The following is a 20477-nucleotide window of genomic DNA, read 5'->3' as shown; positions in this document are numbered from 1 at the left end:
TTAGATACATTTAAAAAAAAAGAAATTAGATAATATATTTTTTTATTTATTATAAATTATATATTTAATAATATAAAATATCATTACTTAATTATCATTAGATCATCATTTTAAACAATACACTTAACAACCTTGAGAATTCACTTAACAAGAAACTGATTACACGCAAGTTTTTCCCTTTTCATATGTACAATCTAGATCAACGGCCATGATTAAATATTTAAATTCAACGGTCAAAAATCAAACTTTGGTACCGACCACATGGGTACCATAGAATTTTGACCAAGTTAGTCGGCAAAGATGGTCACAGAAATTTCCCAAAAACTTCTTCCCTTCACACCCATTGCAGAATTATGATTCAGGAGTGAAGAAACTTTGGTGAATTTTCAGGTCAAGGCAGTGGGGGGAAGCAAAGAGCCAAGAGAAGTTGTGGTGCATTGGTGGTGAAAAGCAAGGAGTGATCTTCCAAAGAGGGTGAGTTCACTAACCTGATTGTTCTTAGTATGTTGAAGGTTCATGAATGATATAACAAGCCTGCAATGCACAAAACTTTGAACTGATGAAGAAAATTTCGGTTAATTAACCACTCACTTAGCCAAGGTGCCCAGGGGATTTGTACCCAAAATCGACATAAATACTTCAACTGAATAGCGAATTGTACAGTCCTATCTAACTTAATCAAATTTGCTGCCTTTGTAGATGTCTTCTCCGACAGACAACAACTCTGGGGTTGCAGCAGCAGGTAAGTGCTTTCTGTGAGAAATATATGGAGGAATTCAACATTGACAGACAACAGATTGAAGTTGGGATCTTACTGATTCAAATTCCCATGACTTGCAGTCATAGTATCGAGCTTGGTGGTAGTAGGAAAAATCGCTTTTATCTATCTCCTTTGTGCAAGGAAAGCAAGGAAGCCCGTTGTGAAAGAATTGCAGGCGAGGGAGGTTGATGCACCAACAATGGAGAGGTTCTTCCAAGAAATAGCAAAAGAGAAGCCAGTCAGATTCACCGCTCAACAGCTATGCAGTTTCACTGCTAACTACTCGACAACACTGGGTTCTGGAGGGTTTGGAGTGGTTTACAAAGGGCTGTTCCTGAATGGGGTCAAGATTGCAGTGAAGGTCCTGAATAGGAGTCCAGACAGACAAGCTGGAAAACAGTTCATGGCAGAGGTGGGAACCATAGGCAGAACTTACCATATGAATCTAGTCAGGCTCTATGGTTTCTGCCATGATCAGTTCATGAGTGCACTTGTCTACGAATACCTGGAAAACGGATCCCTGGACAAGTACTTGTTCAGTGAGGCACGAGAAATCGAGTGGGAGAAGCTGCATCATATAGCAGTTGGGACAGCAAAGGGCATAGCTTACTTACATGAAGAATGTGTACAAAGAATCATTCACTATGACATAAAACCTGGCAACGTTCTCCTTGATGCTAACTTCTTTCCTAAGGTTGCAGACTTCGGGCTTGCTAAGCTTTGTAACAGGGACAACACCCACCTGACAGTCTCAGGATATAGAGGGACTCCAGGCTATTCGGCCCCAGAATTTTTACTGAAAAACCATCCTATAACCCATAAATGTGATGTTTATAGCTTTGGGATGCTGTTGTTTGAGATAGTTGGGAGGAGGAGGAATGCCAAAGTTGGTTCTAATGAGAGCATGGATTGGTTCCCCAAACATGTTTGGGAAGAGTATGAGAAAGGGGATTTAGCAGCAATGACTGTGGCCTGTGGAATTGAAGAGAAGGACAGGGAGAAAGCAGAGAGAATGTCTATGGTGGCTCTATGGTGTGTTCAGGACTCACCCGACTCAAGGCCTCTGATGAGTGCCGTGGCAAAGATGCTGGAGGGAGGAGTAGAAGTCATGCCACCACCAAAACCGTTTCATTATCTATACTCAGTAGGGATGAACGTGTTCCAGCAGGCAAATGAAACCGGTACAAGTTCAAGCTATGCAACAAGTGAAGAAACCAATTCAATTTGGTACAAGGAAACCACACCAATCATGGCCAAGTATGAGATACAAGTAGCTAGTTCTTAACTTTGGAAGCACTCAAGGGAGAGAGGTTCAAGTTTCAACTATGAAATGAGAAGAAAATTGTAGAGTTTGTTAAAAAATTTGTAGTATAATATTATTGTAGTTGCCTTTGTGTTAGCTATACACCATGTAAGTTGATCATGTTTTAGGGCAATATGCTTATATATCATTAAGTTCAGCTAAGTTTTGATGATGCGTTTGCGTACTAATTTGTTGCAGTGAGGATGAGCAGAGCTCATGGGAAGACCATGCTAAATCCCTGCAAATAGCCAAATACCATTAAGTTCTTGTTAGTCCTTTCTTTTCTTTCTTTCTCCACTTGACGGTCAAAGAGAAAGGTGGGAGTGGCATTTCAAATACCACATTTAATAAGGAAATTTCCTCTACCAAACTTAGCCAACGCATTGATATCATCACTTCTTCTAATACCCGGTCAACAAAAGTCAGAATCATATCCCAATCAGCATTCAATAGGTTGGGTGGTTAGTGGCCGGCCTATTTAATATCATTAGACAAATAGTACGAAGCCTGTAAATAAAAATTGGCTTAATGAAGAAAATTCCATCTAATTAAACCACTTACTTTTGCTGGGTCTGACATGCAGTGGCCATGGTTCCACTGGTGTCCCACAAAAATAAGATGAATGGTAAACTAAAAAATGATTCAAAATGAGTTCTTTATATGATGGGAAGGTCGATCACCCTTCTAGCAGTTCCTAAATAGGCGGTTAGATACACAAGCTCAAGAACAGTTCATGGTGATGGAGGTTAGATAAACAAGCTCAAGAATGGTTCATGGTGAAGATGGCACTTGTTAACCCACCTACGCATGCACATTAGTAGAAAATAAGGAAAAACATGAGATTTTTAATGTGATTCTACTAGCAATGTGATGCTCTTGAATATACATTCATGGAGTATATTAACCCTCAAGAATCTATTAATCTAAAGAAAAGAAGGTTACAACAGTGAAGCTCTCGAAAACTTCTCTCAATTATGGTCGCTCAAGAAAACTTTAAATCATGACAAAAATAAATATACAATGGGGCATCATTCAACACAAAAAAAAAAAAAAAATTCTTCAAGGTGTGGTCCCTTCAACTCCATAAGCTGATTGGATAGTTGACTCCCGCTATCCAAATGAAGCGTAACAAAATTAATTCAAACTTCACGCGTTGGGACATATGTACAAGTACAAGTCACCAACAACAGAGAGAAAGCAACAAGAATCTCTATGGCGGGGTTTTGGTGTGTGCAGGACTCACCTCGATCAAGCCGCTGATAAAGATGTTGAAGGGAGGAGTGGAGATGATACACAGCCGGCAGAATCATTTCGTGGCGTGTATACTGTAGTGATATGGTTTTAAAAAGTTGATGAAAAATAACGACTCTTGTGGTGGGAGAACAAAAACATTTACGTTCATTATGTTTAGGAGATACAAATTGAAAATGACAATACTTTTATTTGATATAAAAGAGAATTAAATTTCTTATATATGGAGACTTTGTAGGTAAAAATATTTTACAAAGTAGGGATATAGATAGAATATTGAAAGAATCGTTTCCAAAAACTAAGGTAGAAGGTATTTTTGGGAGCTAAAAAGAAGTATATTCATAGGAGCATTTTAGGGTACTTATTACTAAATATTATTATTATTATTATTAAATATTAAAAAATTAAAAATTTAGTAGAGGTTTGAATGAATTGTGTTTCAGTTTTTAAAAATAGAAAATAGTAGTAATTTTTATATTCTAACTTTTAGAAGCTTACATTAACAAGTAATGATTTTTTTAAAAAAATTAACTATTTGAAACTTTTATTTTTATTTTTAAAATTAATTCTTAAAGATATGAAATAAATATATATTTTTTTGTAAAAGAGTTTTTACTTTTTTATATATAGGTTATTATTGCTTTGATTTTAAAAATAAAAAATAGGAACTATACCCAAATGAGACAAAAGAGAAATTTAAAATTTTAAAAGTTAAAAAAAAATTAAAAGTAAATAGTTAATAATTTAAAATTAAAAATAGTAATAAAAGATAAAATTAGAAAAATACATATGCTTTCTAATAGTAAGAATGAAAAATTGGCTTTCTTAGATATATTAGTAGTCAAATTTTATAGATATATTTTTTTTCTTAGATATATAGATATTTTGGATATATGGAAAATATTGTCAGAAAAAAAAAATGAAAATTAATCAAAACTCATATAAATGTTAAAACAACTCCGCAAATAATAAAATAAGTAATAATATATTTATTGAATTTAAATAAAAATATATACGTATAATATAATTTTCTATACTTAGTAATAATATGAAAATTTTGCAAACATACTAAAATGTAATTTATTTTGTATTTAAGATATAAAAGAAATGATAATATATGAAGATATTTTTATATTTAAAAATATTAATAATTTTTTTTACAAATTTACATTTCTCTTGTATTTAGTTACCATATAAAATGTATAAATTTTATGAGAAATTTTCATTGTCTAATCTCCTTGCAATTAAGCCTGTCAGTGACTTTTCTAAAATTTTTCGTGATACCAATCCATGTCATTGCCGAAGGTGGTGTAGCTCTCTCCTTGCCTTTATCTGTCTTATTTTTTGACTTCTTTGAATGCAACCGTGAAGGTCAATGGCAGGAATTTTTCCGAAACTTCCCCTCATAGGCATAATAATCCATACCATTAAAATATTTTTTTGAGAAATTTCTTTCCTTCTTCACTTGGAATTTGATAGTGAAAGAGAGAGGTTCCGTAGATCTTTCCCTTCCCCTTGTTGACTACTAAGTTGAAGGCCTATGACAGAAATTTCCCCAAAACTTCCTCCCTCAAATACATGTATATATATATATATATATATATATATATATATATATATATATATATACAAAGGCCATGGGAGGAAGCAAAGAGCAAAGAGAAGCTGTGCTGCAATTTTTGGTGGTGAAAAGCAAGGAGTGATCTTCCGAAGAGGGTGAGTTCACTAACTTGATTGTTCTTAGTATGTTAAAGGGTCATGTATGATACGCCTGCACTGCACAAAACCTTGAACTAATGAAGAAAATTTTGGTTAATTAATTGCTCACCTAGCCAAGGTGCCAACGAGATTTGTAAACAAAATCTATATCTATACTTGACTGAATAGAGAATTGTATAGTCCTATCTAACTTGGTCCATTTTGCTACCTTTGTAGATGTCTTCATATGACTACTCTCCTCCAAGCAACAACTCTGGGATTACAGCAGGAGGTAAGTTCTTTCTGTGACAATAATACGAAGGAATTCGATATTGACAGACAACAGTTTGAAGTTGGGATCTTACTGGTTCAAACTCCCATGACTTGCAGCCGTAATATTGAGCTTGGTGGTGCTTGGAATTATCGTTGTTATCTCTCTCGTTTGTGCAAGGAAAGCGAAGAAGGCTATTGTGACAGAATTGCAAGCGGCAGTGGCTCCCCCACCTGTGAATACGATACAGGTTTGGGAGGTTGATACACCAACAATGGAGAAGTTCTTCCAAGAATTAGCGAGGGAGAAGCCGGTCAGGTTCACTGCTCAGCAGCTATGCAGCTTCACTGATAACTACACCACAACACTGGGTTCTGGAGGGTTTGGAATGGTTTACAAGGGGCAGTTCCCCAATGGGGTCAAGATTGCAGTGAAGGTCCTGAATAGGAGTCCAGACAGACAAGCTGAAGAACAGTTCATGGCAGAGGTGGGAACCATAGGCAGGACTTACCATATCAATCTAGTCAGGCTCTATGGTTTCTGCTATGATCAGTTCATGAGCGCACTTGTCTACGAATATCTGGAAAATGGATCCCTGGACAAGTACTTGTTCAGCAAGGCACAAGAAGTCGAGTGGGAGAAGCTGCATCATATAGCAGTTGGGACAGCAAAGGGCATAGCTTACTTACATGAAGAATGTGTACAAAGAATCATTCACTATGACATAAAACCCGGTAACATTCTTCTTGATGCTAACTTCTTTCCTAAGGTTGCAGACTTTGGGCTTGCTAGGCTTTGTAACAGGGACGGCACCCACCTGACAGTCTCAGGATATAGAGGGACTCCAGGCTACTCAGCACCAGAATTTTTACTGAAAAACCATCCCATAACCCATAAGTGTGATGTTTATAGCTTTGGGATGCTGTTGTTTGAGATAGTTGGGAGGAGGAGGAATAATGCCAAAGTTGGTTCTAATGAGAGCATGGATTGGTTCCCCAAACATACTTGGGAAGAGTATGAGAAAGGGGATTTAGCAGCAATGACTGTGGCCTGTGGAATTGAAGAGAAGGACAGGGAGAAAGCAGAGAGAATGTCTATGGTGGCTCTATGGTGTGTTCAGGACTCACCAGACTCGAGGCCTCCAATGAGTGCTGTGGTAAAGATGCTGGAGGGAGGAGTAGAAGTCATGCCACCGCCAAAACCATTTCATTATCTGTACTCAGTAGGGATGAACGTGTTCCAGCAGGCAAATGAAACTGGTACGAATTCAAGCTATGCAACAAGTGAAGAAACCAGTTCAATTTGGTACAAGGAAACCACCCCAATCATGGCCAAGTATGAGATACAAGTAGCTAGTTCTTAACCATGGAAGGACTCAAGGGAGAGAGCTCCAAGCTTCAACTATGAAATGAGAAGAAAATTGAAATACAGTTTGTCATAAAATGTGTTGTATAATATTATTTTAGTTGCCTTAGTGTTAGCTATAAATCATATAAGTTGATCATGTTTTAGGGCAACATGATTATATATCATTGCAACATGCTAATATCCATACTGTGTTGGTTTTTTTATCTTGATTTTTAGCCTCTATGCGTTAACATGATCATGTTTACATGGATGATGATCTAGGAAGACATATGTCTTAGACGTTGGTTTGTATGGGCTACATGTCATGTTGCATGGTGTTTTTTCTTCAGTTAGATCAGTACTGCTTCAGTCATAGAGGGTTAGATCTAAATGTTGCAGAGTCATGACTAAACTTTGATACCAAGCTGGACAAAATTCAGGATTTGAGGTCTAACAATGGTTAGAACTGTGGTTTCTGAGCTCGTTTACCATTAACTTTGATAGCCAAATACCATTAAATTCTTGATAGTCCTTTCTTTTTGTCTTTCTCCACTTGACATTGAAAGAGAAAGGTGGGAGTGGCGTTTCAAATACCACATCTAATAAGGAAATTTCTTCTACCAAACTTAGCAAACACATTGATATCATCCCTTCTTCTAATACCCAGTCAACATAGACCTATATAACGGTCCGAATTATATCCCAATTAGCTTTAAATAAGTTGGGTGGTTAGTGACCGGCTTATTAAATATCATTAGACAAGTAGTACTAATCCAAACCACGCAATTCTCTCCCTAACTCTTCTTTTCTCACTTGATGGTAAAAGAGGTACATGGATTAAGCTCTTATCCTTCTTAATCTGCTTGTTAGAAATTTCACCAGAATTTCCACCCAACTTACTGCACCATATACACCCACACCATACATACACACACACACACACAGAGACATATATAAAGTAAGCCTGTAAATACAACTTGGCTTAATGAAGAAGATTCCATCTAATTAAACCACTTACCTTGATGCTTCTGACATGCAGTGGTCATGGTTCCACTGGTGTCCCAGATGCCTAAGAAATATCTGGGCAAAATTCAATACAATGGTTATATAACATACCTGAAATAGTCTTATGCAGCAATAATTTCATATTCAGTGAAAATAATGAAGAATATTTCATGCACAAAGCAAATCCTACTATTAAGAAAAATAAGATGAATAGTAAAACTAGAAAATGATTCAAAAAGAGTTCTTTTTGTGATGGGGAGGTTGATCACCCTTCTAACAGTTCCTAAACAGGAGGTCAGACAGACAAGCTCAAGAACAGTTAATGGTGATGGTGGCACATGGGTAGAACTTACCAAAATAAAGCAACAAGAATCTCTGTGGCGGGGTTTGGTATGTGCAGGACTCACCTCGATCAAGCCCCCGAATAAGTGCTGTGAAAAAAATGTTGGAGGGAGGAGTGGAGGTCATACTGCCAGCAAAATCATTTTGTTGTGTATATTCTGTAGCGATACATGGATTAAAGCCGCCTAATAGAATCAATGCCACTTCTAGGCATTCAACAAATGATGGATCAAATTCATATAGATAGAAGGAAACCACCCCAATCATGGCGAAGTACGGAATACAAATAGCTAGTTCTTAACCATGAGAGCACCCCAAAGGGGAGAATCTCTATTATGGCAATGCTTGTATTTCATTTTCTCTTTGATTTCCAAGAAGATAGCTCTAAGGCTAAGAAATTTTGAACAGTTATCTTTATGTTAGCCATAGTATATAAGATGATCATCTTTATAAAGTATGTTAGCAAGGATCAGTCCATATTAGACCCAGTATAACTCTTTCCATTTTTCTTTCAGCTAAGGTGTAGTGCTCAATCAACAAAGTTTACAGATAATATGCTCCATGAAGAAAAGATGCTCAAATCATTTCTCATTGCAACAGTTGCTTCGAAAAATAAAATCAGCAGGATAAAATATCATATAACAAGTCAGTCTCTTTTGACTTTTCAAGATGATATATGTTGGTGAGTCGATCCAAAATATGCATCACAGGCAACAAAGAAAGAAGAAAGATTACAGTGAGACAACAAAGCTCAGAGTTGACAAATACTCTGTTGGCTGATGCGGCCATGATAGAGGTAGATAATCAGTAATCACAACAACAATAACTATAGTCCCAGAGACTTGGACAAGAATTTTCTTCAAGCATCCCAGACAGACTTCACATATTCTTGCTTAATTTACATTACATCCTGCATAATCATGATAACCTTGCTTAGAAACCAGAACAAACATGTCCCACAAATCATCCTTGAACTCAAAATACCACAATACCTGTCCTTTTGCAGTATTTTACACACTCTGCCCTTTTCCGGTCATTTCCTTAGCTTTAGCATCCTCACTTCCCTGCAACCAACCAAAAGTTCACCCAAGTGAGAAGATGAATATTTTAATACAAAAATAAAATAAAATAAACAAAAAGAGTTACAACTTTGATGTTCAATCACCTAACGATTTGCACTTGCTAATCAGCATAAAAACCAGGGAAACAACTAAACATTACCAAGACTCCATGATGAGAATGATTAGAATATAAAGTCATAGATGTCCAGTTAGAGAATCAACATAAGAAGTAAGACCAAAAAATATTGGCTGCAGATAAGATAATCCCATTTCATGCAATCCGCCCAATCAACAGACAGAAAGCAGTTCTGTTTTTGTGTTAATTATACATTTTTCAGTACCCTAATATCTTTTCCACCTGATGTGCTAGCAGAAGGGTTATTTATCACTCCACCCCTTTCAGCAAGAGGGATGATTCAGGGCAGAACCGTTTTTTTATCTGTACTAAATAAATGAAGCTCTATAACACAAGGTACAACATGAGTCATTTTGAACCACACTGTCCAGTTTTCTACTACATTAAGCCACATCCAATGGGCAGAAGCTTCATTCTTCACGCAAATTCAGTAAATGAAACATTCATAATTTTGGAAGAAAAAGAAAACCATCAAAACTTTAGTTCTGGATTTTCAAGCACCAAAGTAAAAAAAAAAAAAGACAAATTATCGTATGGAGATTAAAATAATTATCATTACACTCTTCTCCAGCAACATCTACCAGATGATGTAAGAAACCAAACAAAAACCAACTCATAAATATCGCAACATGTATATTACCTCAGTCACGCCAAGGAGCAATCGTACTATTTTAATATCAAAGAATTAAGAGCTTCAATTAAGTTGAATTGAAGCCCTAAACAGTAAGATGAAAAATCAAGTAAAACTAGTAGACAAGTTTCATAAATTCAATAAAGATAACTCTTCTGAAAACACTCTTAACCATCACATATATCTGAGAAAATGCAATTCGTTTGAAGTTTGTTTTGTATCGAAAAAGGGAAAAACCTACCTGCATTGAACCCAATGAAAGGATGCCAAACAATGAACAACCCAAGACTCAAAATTCTAATTTCCATTCCTTTTCTCAGCAACCAACCACAAACGTCATAATTAAAAATCAGATCAAAGGTAATACCAATCTCACAAGTACATTCTTTTATGGTGTTTTGCTTCCAAAACGGAAAAGCTGACTCAACTGAGACCAATAATGGTACTAAGCTCAGTGAATGGAAGTTTTTCTGTTTCCCGAGTCTCAAAAGATTCGAACTTTCAGTTTCCTTTTGTTCCCCGAAGTTTTCACCCCAACCAAAAAAGAAAAATCAGATCAAAACTGATATCAAACTCACCACACCCTTGCCTCTGTAGTAATCATCCAAAGCCCACTGATACTTCGACTGATTCAACCCGAACCAATCCGCCAAATACTCATCCAAACTCGAATGCGCTGCCAAAAAACCACAAAACAACACCCTCAATAAACCGCAAGACAAAAACCAAAACCCGCCAAACCCTCTCTCAAAATCCCAAAAAGACTCACCATTCTGCACTTTAGCCACCGCGTCCCAGAATAACCCAAACACCGAGGCGCCCGAAGCAGGCGGCGGCTGCTTCTCGAACCGATGCGGCGGAGGCTGCACCGGCGGCGGCGGAGTCGAGACCGCCACTTTCTTGGGAGAGCTAGGCAGGCCATTTTCGGAGGGTTTGGGAGTAGAAGGAGGAGTGATGAACACCGTGTACCGGCCGGCTTTTCCGATAATTGGCGGAGGCGTGGATTCTTTGTTGATTGGCATTGTGGAAAAGAACCAGAATTTTACTCGAAAAATCAAATATTTCCCGAGAAAACGAAAGAAAATTAGACGAGTAAGAAAGGGCAATGTTTTTTTCTTTTTTTTTTCTTTTTTTTTACAGTAGAGAGAGAAAGAGTGAGCTTTTTGAAGGCTTAGAAGAAGAGCATCTCCCTCACACAAGAGTCAGATCTTTGTCCTCTTTTTTAAGACAAAATTCCAGTGAGAATATCTAGCATCTTCTTTAGCCTTGGTTCTTTATAATATTTACGATTCTGCCACTACTTCCCTGCCTTCAAGTGTGGGTTGTCTCCTATTGGACAGCCTTTTTCTTTGTCCTCTTCCGTATGTTGGACCATCAAGCCCATTACATCACGTCCAAAAAAAAAAAAACGAAAAAAATTATTTTTAATTACTATATTTAAACATTAATAGTTTAAATAATATTATTAATATTATAAATTTTTCAAATAAGTATGAAATTGCTTTTCGTATAAGTTAGAATAAAAAAACTTCTACGAGTAGCAACTTTTAGCTTCTTGTGAAAAATAAAATCACACTATTAAAATTTTATTAAATCATTTATTTTTTAAAAATAATAAAGTTGTAAAGTATTAATTATAAACAAAAATTTTAAGGATAATAATAATTTGTATTTTTTTATTTTAAATTCATTTAATTTATTTTAACTATTTTATATAAAAATTAAATAATTTAAAAATATATAAAAAATTTAACTCATTTTAATTATACTTAATTTCATTTTATACTTTTTTATAATATTATTTTTTATTATAAAAAATAAAAAATACAATTTTATTTTTATAATCAAATACAATTTTACATGAAATTTTTATTTTTTTATTTTGTTAATATTTTTATAATCAAATACAATTTTACAGTTCATTGAAAAGACAGTCAAATGGTTTTCCATTGATTTGTTTGGGAAGGAAATTAAAAGAGAAATCATGACTTTGTTCATGAGTATCTGTTCCAATAGCTGTTAACCTTTGCGCAGTAAAAAGGGGAAAAAAACAGAAAATCATTAACAATGGAATGGGTTTTAACCTTTTGCATAGTAAAAAGGTCAAAAACCAAAATCATTATCATGGGATTTGCAAGTATTTCTATTCTTTTAATATTTAAAAAATAAATATATTCTAAAATTATTCTAAAACCCACTTTTTAGAGTATATTTGATAATATTTTTATTCCAAATATTATTTATTTATTTATTTATTTTAAAAGAGAATCACTTATTTAATGTTATAAAAAGTGGTATTTATCCTTCCATTTAATCTTTAAATACTGCTTTGACACTCCCAAACAGGGCTTCAAAAATGATATTTAACCTCACTTGAATCTTTAAATACTGCTTTAACACTTCCAAACAAGGCTTAAGAACTTTCACACTGTCCGAAAAAAGTGAGAAGCTCTTTCTAAGAATTTTGATTTAAACATGTAAACCATCATTCAAAATAACTCCTTTAATCACATACCTTATTTAAATAAAAAAAGAAATTATTTACAACCAAATCCACATCTTCAAGCTACGGTTTTAACACAAATTTAGAAACCGCATTTCAAAACAAGGTTTCAAACTAATTTAATGAAAAAAAATAATATATATATATATATATATTGAACATTCAAAACTGATATTATGTTTGTAAAAACAGATCAATTTACCCCAAATTTGAAAAAAAAAAAAAAGATATAAGCAATATAATACAATAAATTAAGAAAGTCCTTTTGCTGTATGATCAAGTGCTGAATTGACCAGAAGGTTGAACCTACCCACACTTGGAGAGTCCACTGGTCCAACCACCCAGTCCAATTTGGTTATCATGATATCACTACTATTCTCTCCTTTCTATATCAGACCAAAACCCAACATCAGAGGATAAAAATACAGTTCCCAGTTATCCTTATCAAGGATGTGATGTCAGTACAGATAAATTGAGCCTGAAAATGTGCCAACACCAAATCATCACCATCTACTTGGTTTCCACAGAGAAAAAAAAATCAACCATACAGACCCTCCAAGCAAATACCATAGAGGGCAAAATTCAAGATCCTGTTTAAAACAAGGGAAGGAATCCAAGGAAGAACAGCAGACTTTTTGTTAAGCTATCAATTAACCTAAAAATTTATGTCGTTCAAGCTAATTTAGACTAAAACCCTAACATCTGCCTCATGTACAACCTTCTCACATGGGCTTGATAAATTTGGGAAAATAAACATGTAGTAAGGTTTGAATGCAGACTAAGGCTCTGATATCATGTTAACCTAACGATTTGACCTATAAGTTTAAACTGGTGAGTAATGAACCAACGATGCATATGAAGATGATTGGGCTGAAGACCTAACAACAGGTGTGAAGAGGGGAGGTATGAGGAAGAAAACCTTCCTCACATACTGGCCTAAACTGCATTTGTTTTTGGTACAAAGAGATATAGATGAATACTAAAAAACAAATGTAAAATCATTGGATGACTATGAAATGATGCAGAAGCAGGCATTTCATCAGAGACAAGCCATACTTATACATTCAACATACTCAGGCATCTCTTATAAAGATCTTATCCCTCCATATCATTCATAAAACCAAGTAGCATTTGACCCAACAAAAGAATTTTTGGCAGTGCATATAACAAAATGCCTCGCAAAGAAGCAAGGAACTAAGCCAACATGCCATTGATCCCTGGTCAGAACAACCTGGAACAAGGAAGTGCATCACAAACAAGAGCATAACAAACAAGAGCATAAAGAGACAGATGCCTTACCATCAAATTATGAATCCGAAGTGGCAGCACAATAATTTGAAAAAGGAGAGGTTGGAGAAATCACAAGAAACATCACAACAACCACATGGGAATTACTTGACAGGGGTCTTACTTCCTTGTTTCATTCATCACCGATACAATCCCTTATCCCCAATTCACGTTGTTTTTGTTTCAGTAGAGTTTATTCTCTAGCAACAATTCCTCATTCGTAAACTTACCTCTACATTTGTTCAGATTCACACAACGTAGCTCGCCAATGAAAGCTCATGGAGCTCGCTCAGCATCCACTCCTCTCCAGTTTGTCCTCCAAGCACTATAGCTCTTGTTCCTCCAACAACACATGTACTATGCCCCCAAGCAAATCTTGGGGGGCGCCCGGGCACATTTAATATTCTCCAAGTAGGTTTCTCATCAGTTGGGTCCAGTAGATATGACTGAGATGCAGAGTGAAGACCAGCTACAGAACCACCAAAGATCAGAATCCTGCCACCTGGAAGGCTCACGGCCACATGATCAAGGCGAGGAGGAGGAGCTGTACCAGCTGGATTTCCAGAACCAGGCATCCCACTTCCAGTTACACATCTCCAGCATGGTTCTTCTTCGCTAAGATCCATAGTAAAAACATCACTGGAGCGGAACCGAAGAGGCCCACTCTTGGCTAGACCGCCAAACATCAAAATCTTCCTGCCTCCATAAACCGAGAGTGAGTGACCCAAACGAGAAGGTGGGGTCCATGCAACTGGAATCTCTCTCCAGACAGGTTTCTCAATTGTTGCAAGATCAAGCAGAAAAGTGTCACTGAGAAGGACTCCGGAGTCTGCACAACCACCTGAAACTACCAACTTAGTGCCATCCAGAGTGCAGGAGCTGTGCCAGGATCTGGGAAGCGGTGGGGCCAATCCTGAAATCTCACGCCATGTAGGATGCTTTGCATCCAAATCCAATACAAATACATCATTCAGTAAACCCTGCCTTCCACAGCCTCCAAAGACAACCAAAAGGGAATCATTCACACAAGAAAGGGTGTGACCCCAACGGCCTGGGGGTGGAGAGCTCACCTTAACATGTTGCCATTCAGGGTTAGTAGCATTTAAATCCAATACAAATGTGTCATTCATTGGTTGCATGTTAACCCCTTCACCACCAAAGAGAACAACGCGATTCCCAACAGCACATGCACTGAAATTGCAACGAGAAGGCTCCACAGCACCTCCAACTGTTAGCTTCCTCCATGCAGCAGCTTCAAGAGTTGTTAATTCCCTAGCTAGTCGGACCCACCCTAGTCTCTTTGCCCCAGGCACTGTCTCTAAAACCCTAGTTGTTTCACAGCCCCATGCATTTTGGCAAACCAATCTCCAAAGATCCTCATTCTTTGTTAACTGATCAAGTCGTTTACATACAGAAGCAACGGAAGCAATGTCCCTAGGTGTCAACCGAGAGAGTATCTTGTGAGACAATACTTCATCGCTCAGTTGAAACATCTCACAAACTTCATGACCAGTATTTACACTCCCAGATGGAATAGAGCGGGAAGACATGAGATCAGAAGAGAATCGGTCAAAAGATCTGTAAGACTCCTTGGTAACAGATCCCGGAAGCGGCCCCAGATCAAGATTTGCTTCTGTAAAGAACTGAATACCAATAACATGGGTTATGGTTTTGTCATCCCCATAAATTGGCGTCAGCCGCAGTCTGTTCATCAATGGAGACCCATCTTTTCTGAAGTTTAATAAATCCCCTTGGAATTCCACCCCAAGCTCAAGGCATCTACGAATTTCTGAAACTACAGTGGAGTCCACCAGTTGATGTCTTCTTTTAGCAAAAGGTCCTCTACATTGGAGGAAACGGCTGGAAGAAAGGGAAAAACAGAAACAAAAAAGAAAGCCAAATTCAGACCAAAAGCCACAGTCAATAATTTTTTTCTAATACAAAATGGACTACTTCATATGGAAATAATTCAACAACAAAATGAAATGAACCAGGGGAAAAAACATATGTGAAAGTGGAGCAACACACTTAAAGAAATCAGGCACCAGTGCATCTATATCCATATAATTAATTAAGTGAATACCCAAATTTCTACTCAGGTCCTCTTTTTTGGTGAAATGACCCTCATCTCCCTCATTCCCACAAATTGATAGTCCCCAATTGATGAAAAAATAATACCAATATTAGCATAAATCATATCTTTAAATTAACTTGCCCATTTTTACTAAAAAAACTACTCTTACTCAATAGCATCAGTTCTGACAAGTTGGCCTCCTGCTCAAACTTCTCCCAACACTACTGTTTCCACTCAAATCCAACCATCAACTTTCTAAAAACACCCTCAGCCATTAGAACTTTATTCATGTTCTTAGAGATGCTTATTGAATACTAAGAAACATTACAATAAGAATCTGACTGCAGAAGGTAAAGAAGAAGAAGGATTACAGTGCATTTAATGCACTATTTAAAATTTAAAGGTCTCATCAGTACAACCTTTATGCACAAATGTTATTTTTTAACATTTTTATGATTGCTTGCTGCTAAAATTAAAGCAAAAGACCAGATATAAGCCTATATAAATAGATGGAAGCTTCCTCTCTTGCATCCAAACGTGCTTGCCAAAACCTGAAATGGTTTCAAGTGGCACCACCATGATGGTATCTCACTTCTCCATCATCTTCAAACCTGAAACCACTTCAAAGAACAACAAAGCACACCTTAGGCATCTCAACTGATCAGCTTCATCCAAATACAAAAGGTGTGCATGATCTCATCCAAATGCTCAAGCCCACCTGGAAACCCTCCAAAAAATCATCATTAGAACCAACCTGCTAAGTGATACTGATTCAGTTCGCTAAAGGATGCCACTTTAGTATTCTCAAGGATGCACTAGTGGCTAATTATTTTTTGAAGAATGGGGTGATACACTGAAATCCAATGTTCAAGAGGATATTGCATAAGTTGGAGTTGGACTAGGCCCATAGTTTAAAAAGAGAATGCTTCATTCACTTAAGGTGGATGTATGCACAGGTCTAAAAAGGGTCAGAATTTTAGAACATTTCCTTTTTACCCAGAACCAGCTCACAGTATTTCCCACTACTTGACAACCAAAACTCCTTTGCTTGTCCCAAGAACCTTAAATGGTTAAATTTTAATGACCGTGCATATGGCATGTTGTCATTGAAAGTGGTTTGTGCTGTTTGAATTTGAAAAACAACTAATCTTCATATCCTGTTCAACAATCATGAATCGATGATGATTTTCAACCACCCTTCATGGACTTAACCAGCAACTTTAGTGTGGGCCCAAGCATGTATTATAGCGATTTCTACATCTGTTATATACTTAATCTGTCATCATTTCTTTCTCATTGTAATGGCATTCATTAACACCAATTTAACCAACTCTGCACCCTTCATCGTAAATTTAGCTAGCTTCTTTCTGGATACAAGTTATGATAACCTAACTTTGTTAGTGATGGAAATCCCAAGTACAAAAAAGAAGTAGCTCCTCTATCACCGCTATATCAACATACATCGTCTTTCAACATTATCAGCATCAAAACAGCTCACCTTCTGCGCAAATACATGGGGAATTTAAAACCTGAGCTCACCACCAACCTATTCTATCCAGCAATCTTGAAACATAATCTCTAACCTGACAAAACCCCGATGGTCTGTAGACCAACACTAGGGAGCAGAACACAAAGAAACATCTTTATACAACAATGCTATCCACCTTCAGCCAATTCAAATACCCAGCCACAGAGGCCCAAAAGGGATACTGTTTTATCTCCCCCACCTCTACTTCGACGCCCTCCTAGCCTGCCACCCAAAAGAACAGAAACAAGAACAAGGTAACAGCCAATAAAAAACAACACAAAACCAGCCATGATTTTCATGCTTGCCCAAGTCGCACAGTTCCATCCTTTTCTGCAATCCCTATCTTTAGAAGCAAGGCATATAACAGGCTTCCTAACCTCATTAACAAAGTTCAAGTTTCACCCACACAATTCACAGAAGGGATTAGAAAATAACCTAATCTTGGAAAAAGAAATTCCAATTCACTGGTCATGCCCGAATTCAAATTCTATATATATGAAATTCAAAAAAAAAAATCGAAAATTGAAAAGAATTCTATAAAGCCCTGAGATTTCAATAGGAAAAACTTACCAATTCCGACCCAGAATTTCCTCAGCTCTATAGCCAGTAACGAGTTCAAACCCAGTGTTCACATATATAATGGGGAAGTCGGGCTCCAAAGCGTCGGACACCACAAACCCACACGGCGCCGTTTCGAGCAAACTCCCGGCGGAGAACGGCAGCGGACCACCATCACTGAGCAAGAATCCCTCTTCGTCCTCGCCTCCGCTGCCCTCCTCCGAATTGCTGTCCCACTCCATGACGCACAATCTCAGATCAGCGCAGATCTCTCTTTCAACCCATGAATTGAAAACCCGACACCGGAAATGAACGAATGACAATCTTCTGAACAATTAGAGCAAAACCCAGTACCAGGAACTAGGAAATAGCAAAATTTACGAGAGATGACAGCAGGAAGAGACCTAAATTTCAAAACAAAACAATGGGTTGTGGCGATTGCGGGAGTGGAGAATCAGGGGCTTCGCATTTGGGGGTTTACGGTTATGGGTTGATGGATTTGGTTAGAGGCAACAAGAGGGCGATACTGGTGTTATTGCCCAAAAATGGGAGTTGTGGACGGTTCGGCAAGATAAGGATTGTGGAGCCTCAAGCTTTGATTTGTGAAAGCATCACTCGCCCCCCTCTATCTCTCTCTATGCCTGTGGCATGTGGGTGAGCTGGGCCTGGGCATAGGCTGTAGAAATGTGGGTTCAATTGTGGCTCAAAGTTTTGCGAAGGCCTGTCCCATTAGATTTTTATATCATTTCTTTATTTGATTAAAATGGAAAAATAATAATTAAACAAAAACTTTAAGCTTATTATTTGAAAGTTGTTTTTAAAATAAAAAAAATATGAAAACATATTTGATATTTTAAAAGCAAAAAACAGTTTAATATAAAATATTATGTTTTTTTACAATATATTTTAATTGTTTTCACTTGTTTTGAAAGTAATTTTAAAAAATAATTATACCAAAAAAAAAAAGAAATGAAATACTAAAAAAATATTTTAAAAATTTTAGACTAAATTAACTCAAGTATCCAAATAGAATTTTGCTTCACAAAACTCAAATAACAATTTTAAAAACAACTATCAAATTATTTTTCAGATTTTTTTAAAAATATTTTATAAACAAAGGCTTACGATCTGTTTGAAAATTATTTTTTAAAACAATTTTATGTTCTTCATAATAAAAAACATATAAAATATATTTAACAATTAAAAACTATTTTTTATTTATTGTTCTTAAAAATAGAAAATATGGTGTTTCCAGATAATATTTTTTAATCGTTTTATATTGTTTTCATTTATTCTCAAATGATTGTTTTAAAAAATAATTAAAAATAAAATATTGGATATAACAATTATTTTTACTGAATCTTTAAAAATATTAAAAATAGGTTAAAAACATTTTAAGTTTTCAAACAGATTTTTATTTTACAAAAATTATAAAACAGTTTTTAAAATTTCTTTTAAAAAATTATTTTTCATAATTATTTCCAAAAAGACCCTTACTTTTTCAAAATAAAAATAAATAATTTTTTTGATATATATATATATATATATATACTCCATTAAACTTATATACAAGCATCTCAATTTATTAAGGATATTTTTATCCATTTAAATTTTAAAAATATATGAAGGTTATTTTTATAAAATGGGGAATATTTTGGCCTTGTGTACCAAATATTCCTAATTTTTCTTATTGTAGTGTGCTCATATTGTATTTCCATTAATTTATTTAATTCATTTAATAAATAAATAATTTTTAGAGTAAAAAGCATCACATGTGTACAATTTGACTCCATTCATATGTGATTCGTTTATTCATATAATCATATTTTGACCCTCGTTTATAGACTTATAGAGATCAATAGGAATTACCCTCTTTGGGCATCTCCTCGTTCATCAAAGATTGTCTATCATACAATGATTTAAATTTAGCAATTAATTTTGGCTATAATAAATTCTCATAATTCTCCATAGTATAAATTCTAGTTATTTTTCACCCCAAATTCATAGTGAATTTAATCCATGGTCACTAAACCTAAAATTATTGATTTCAAAACATTTATTGATAAATCGGAAATTGAGCATTTAAACTAATATATTATTATGAATTTATTTCAAATCCTTAAAATAAAATTTTCATTAATAAGGTGGATCTCCATTAAAAAAAGAAAAAGAGATAAAGATTTGGAGGATATTTTTCTTCATTATTTTTATTATTTTATTATTTTAATCATCATAACAAATTTATATTTCCTAAAAGCATGAAATAAAGTTTGTTTAACGATGATCCTAATAATTATTTTTAGAGTAAAAAAGTGTTTTTGAAATAAAGTTAAAGTACGTTTGGTAATTATTTTAAAAAGCATTTTTAACATTTAAAACACTTGAAAATTTTTATTTTTAAAGTATTAAAAATGTTAAAAACACTTCTTACAATAACTGTCAAACGTGTTTTATTTAGCAAAATTTAGAAAATACTGAAAAATCACTCGTAATGTTAAAAGATTACTTAAAGTATGTTTGAAAGTAATTTCAAGAAGTGTTTTTAATTTTTATAATACTAAAAAAAATAAAATTTTCAAAGTGTTAGAAAATAAAAAACACTTATAGAATCAGACATTTTTACCATGCGTTAGATGGTGTTTTTCCTTGAAGTGTTTTTAGTGAAAATATTTTATTTAAAAGTGTTTTTAAGAAAATGATGTATCAAGTGTTTTATTATAAA

General features: G+C 35.3%; 4 protein-coding genes and 1 long non-coding RNA gene across 7 annotated transcripts; 2 read left to right on the top strand and 3 right to left on the bottom strand.

The window, feature by feature from the left end:
• The first annotated feature begins 323 nt into the window (after positions 1-323).
• On the top strand, positions 324-2235 carry LOC117912610 (rust resistance kinase Lr10-like). The gene is made up of 3 exons (XM_034827272.1): positions 324-474; positions 700-742; positions 841-2235. Exons 2-3 carry the CDS (start codon positions 700-702, stop codon positions 2043-2045), a joined length of 1248 nt encoding a protein of 415 aa, XP_034683163.1. The 5' UTR covers positions 324-474; the 3' UTR covers positions 2046-2235.
• A 2711-nt stretch (positions 2236-4946) lies between these two features.
• Positions 4947-8491, top strand: LOC117912608 (rust resistance kinase Lr10-like). 3 transcript variants are annotated; one of them, XM_034827268.1, is made up of 4 exons: positions 4947-5030; positions 5250-5304; positions 5403-6639; positions 8272-8491. In XM_034827268.1, exons 2-4 carry the CDS (start codon positions 5250-5252, stop codon positions 8276-8278), a joined length of 1299 nt encoding a protein of 432 aa, XP_034683159.1. In that variant the 5' UTR covers positions 4947-5030; the 3' UTR covers positions 8279-8491. The 3 variants fall into 3 exon arrangements, with proteins under 3 accessions (XP_034683159.1, XP_034683160.1, XP_034683158.1); XM_034827269.1 differs by having other exon boundaries at positions 5403-6647; positions 8280-8491; XM_034827267.1 differs by lacking the exon at positions 8272-8491 and having other exon boundaries at positions 4948-5030; positions 5403-6858.
• Positions 8492-8581: 90 nt separating this feature from the next.
• On the bottom strand, positions 8582-10990 carry LOC117912612. The gene is made up of 4 exons (XM_034827273.1): positions 10575-10990; positions 10384-10481; positions 8970-9041; positions 8582-8887 (listed from the first exon to the last, which is right to left on the bottom strand). The coding sequence occupies exons 1-3, from the start codon at positions 10825-10827 to the stop codon at positions 8988-8990; spliced, it is 405 nt and encodes a 134-aa protein (XP_034683164.1). The 5' UTR covers positions 10828-10990; the 3' UTR covers positions 8582-8887; positions 8970-8987.
• A 2402-nt stretch (positions 10991-13392) lies between these two features.
• Positions 13393-18395, bottom strand: LOC117912873 (adagio protein 1-like). The gene is made up of 2 exons (XM_034827643.1): positions 17768-18395; positions 13393-15455 (listed from the first exon to the last, which is right to left on the bottom strand). Exons 1-2 carry the CDS (start codon positions 17995-17997, stop codon positions 13844-13846), a joined length of 1842 nt encoding a protein of 613 aa, XP_034683534.1. The 5' UTR covers positions 17998-18395; the 3' UTR covers positions 13393-13843.
• LOC117912874 lies at positions 15961-17761 on the bottom strand. Its single transcript, XR_004651051.1, has 2 exons — positions 17253-17761; positions 15961-17170 (listed from the first exon to the last, which is right to left on the bottom strand). It is a non-coding gene; the product is annotated as an uncharacterized LOC117912874 (long non-coding RNA).
• Positions 18396-20477: the final 2082 nt, after the last annotated feature.

Source organism: Vitis riparia, chromosome 4 (genome assembly GCF_004353265.1).
Source record: "Vitis riparia cultivar Riparia Gloire de Montpellier isolate 1030 chromosome 4, EGFV_Vit.rip_1.0, whole genome shotgun sequence".
In the NCBI taxonomy this organism is placed as follows: Eukaryota; Viridiplantae; Streptophyta; class Magnoliopsida; order Vitales; family Vitaceae; genus Vitis; species Vitis riparia.
This window is presented reverse-complemented; position numbering and strand designations above follow the sequence as displayed.

What these genes read in the sequence shown, in the direction of transcription:
- LOC117912608 (XM_034827268.1), top strand. Translation starts at nt 5,250, where the DNA reads ATGTCTTCATATGACTACTCTCCTCCAAGCAACAACTCTGGGATTACA. An exon ending in CTCTGGGATTACAGCAGGAG is followed by an intron (nt 5,305 to 5,402) that starts GTAAGTTCTTTC and finishes CATGACTTGCAG; the next exon opens with CCGTAATATTGAGCTTGGTG.
- LOC117912873 (XM_034827643.1), bottom strand. Translation starts at nt 17,997, where the DNA reads ATGGAGTGGGACAGCAATTCGGAGGAGGGCAGCGGAGGCGAGGACGAA. An exon ending in GAAATTCTGGGTCGGAATTG is followed by an intron (nt 15,456 to 17,767) that starts GTAAGTTTTTCC and finishes CCTTTCTTCCAG; the next exon opens with CCGTTTCCTCCAATGTAGAG.
- LOC117912612 (XM_034827273.1), bottom strand. Translation starts at nt 10,827, where the DNA reads ATGCCAATCAACAAAGAATCCACGCCTCCGCCAATTATCGGAAAAGCC. An exon ending in GGTGGCTAAAGTGCAGAATG is followed by an intron (nt 10,482 to 10,574) that starts GTGAGTCTTTTT and finishes GTTTTTTGGCAG; the next exon opens with CGCATTCGAGTTTGGATGAG. An exon ending in ACTACAGAGGCAAGGGTGTG is followed by an intron (nt 9,042 to 10,383) that starts GTGAGTTTGATA and finishes GGTTGGTTGCAG; the next exon opens with GGAAGTGAGGATGCTAAAGC.
- LOC117912610 (XM_034827272.1), top strand. Translation starts at nt 700, where the DNA reads ATGTCTTCTCCGACAGACAACAACTCTGGGGTTGCAGCAGCAG. An exon ending in CTCTGGGGTTGCAGCAGCAG is followed by an intron (nt 743 to 840) that starts GTAAGTGCTTTC and finishes CATGACTTGCAG; the next exon opens with TCATAGTATCGAGCTTGGTG.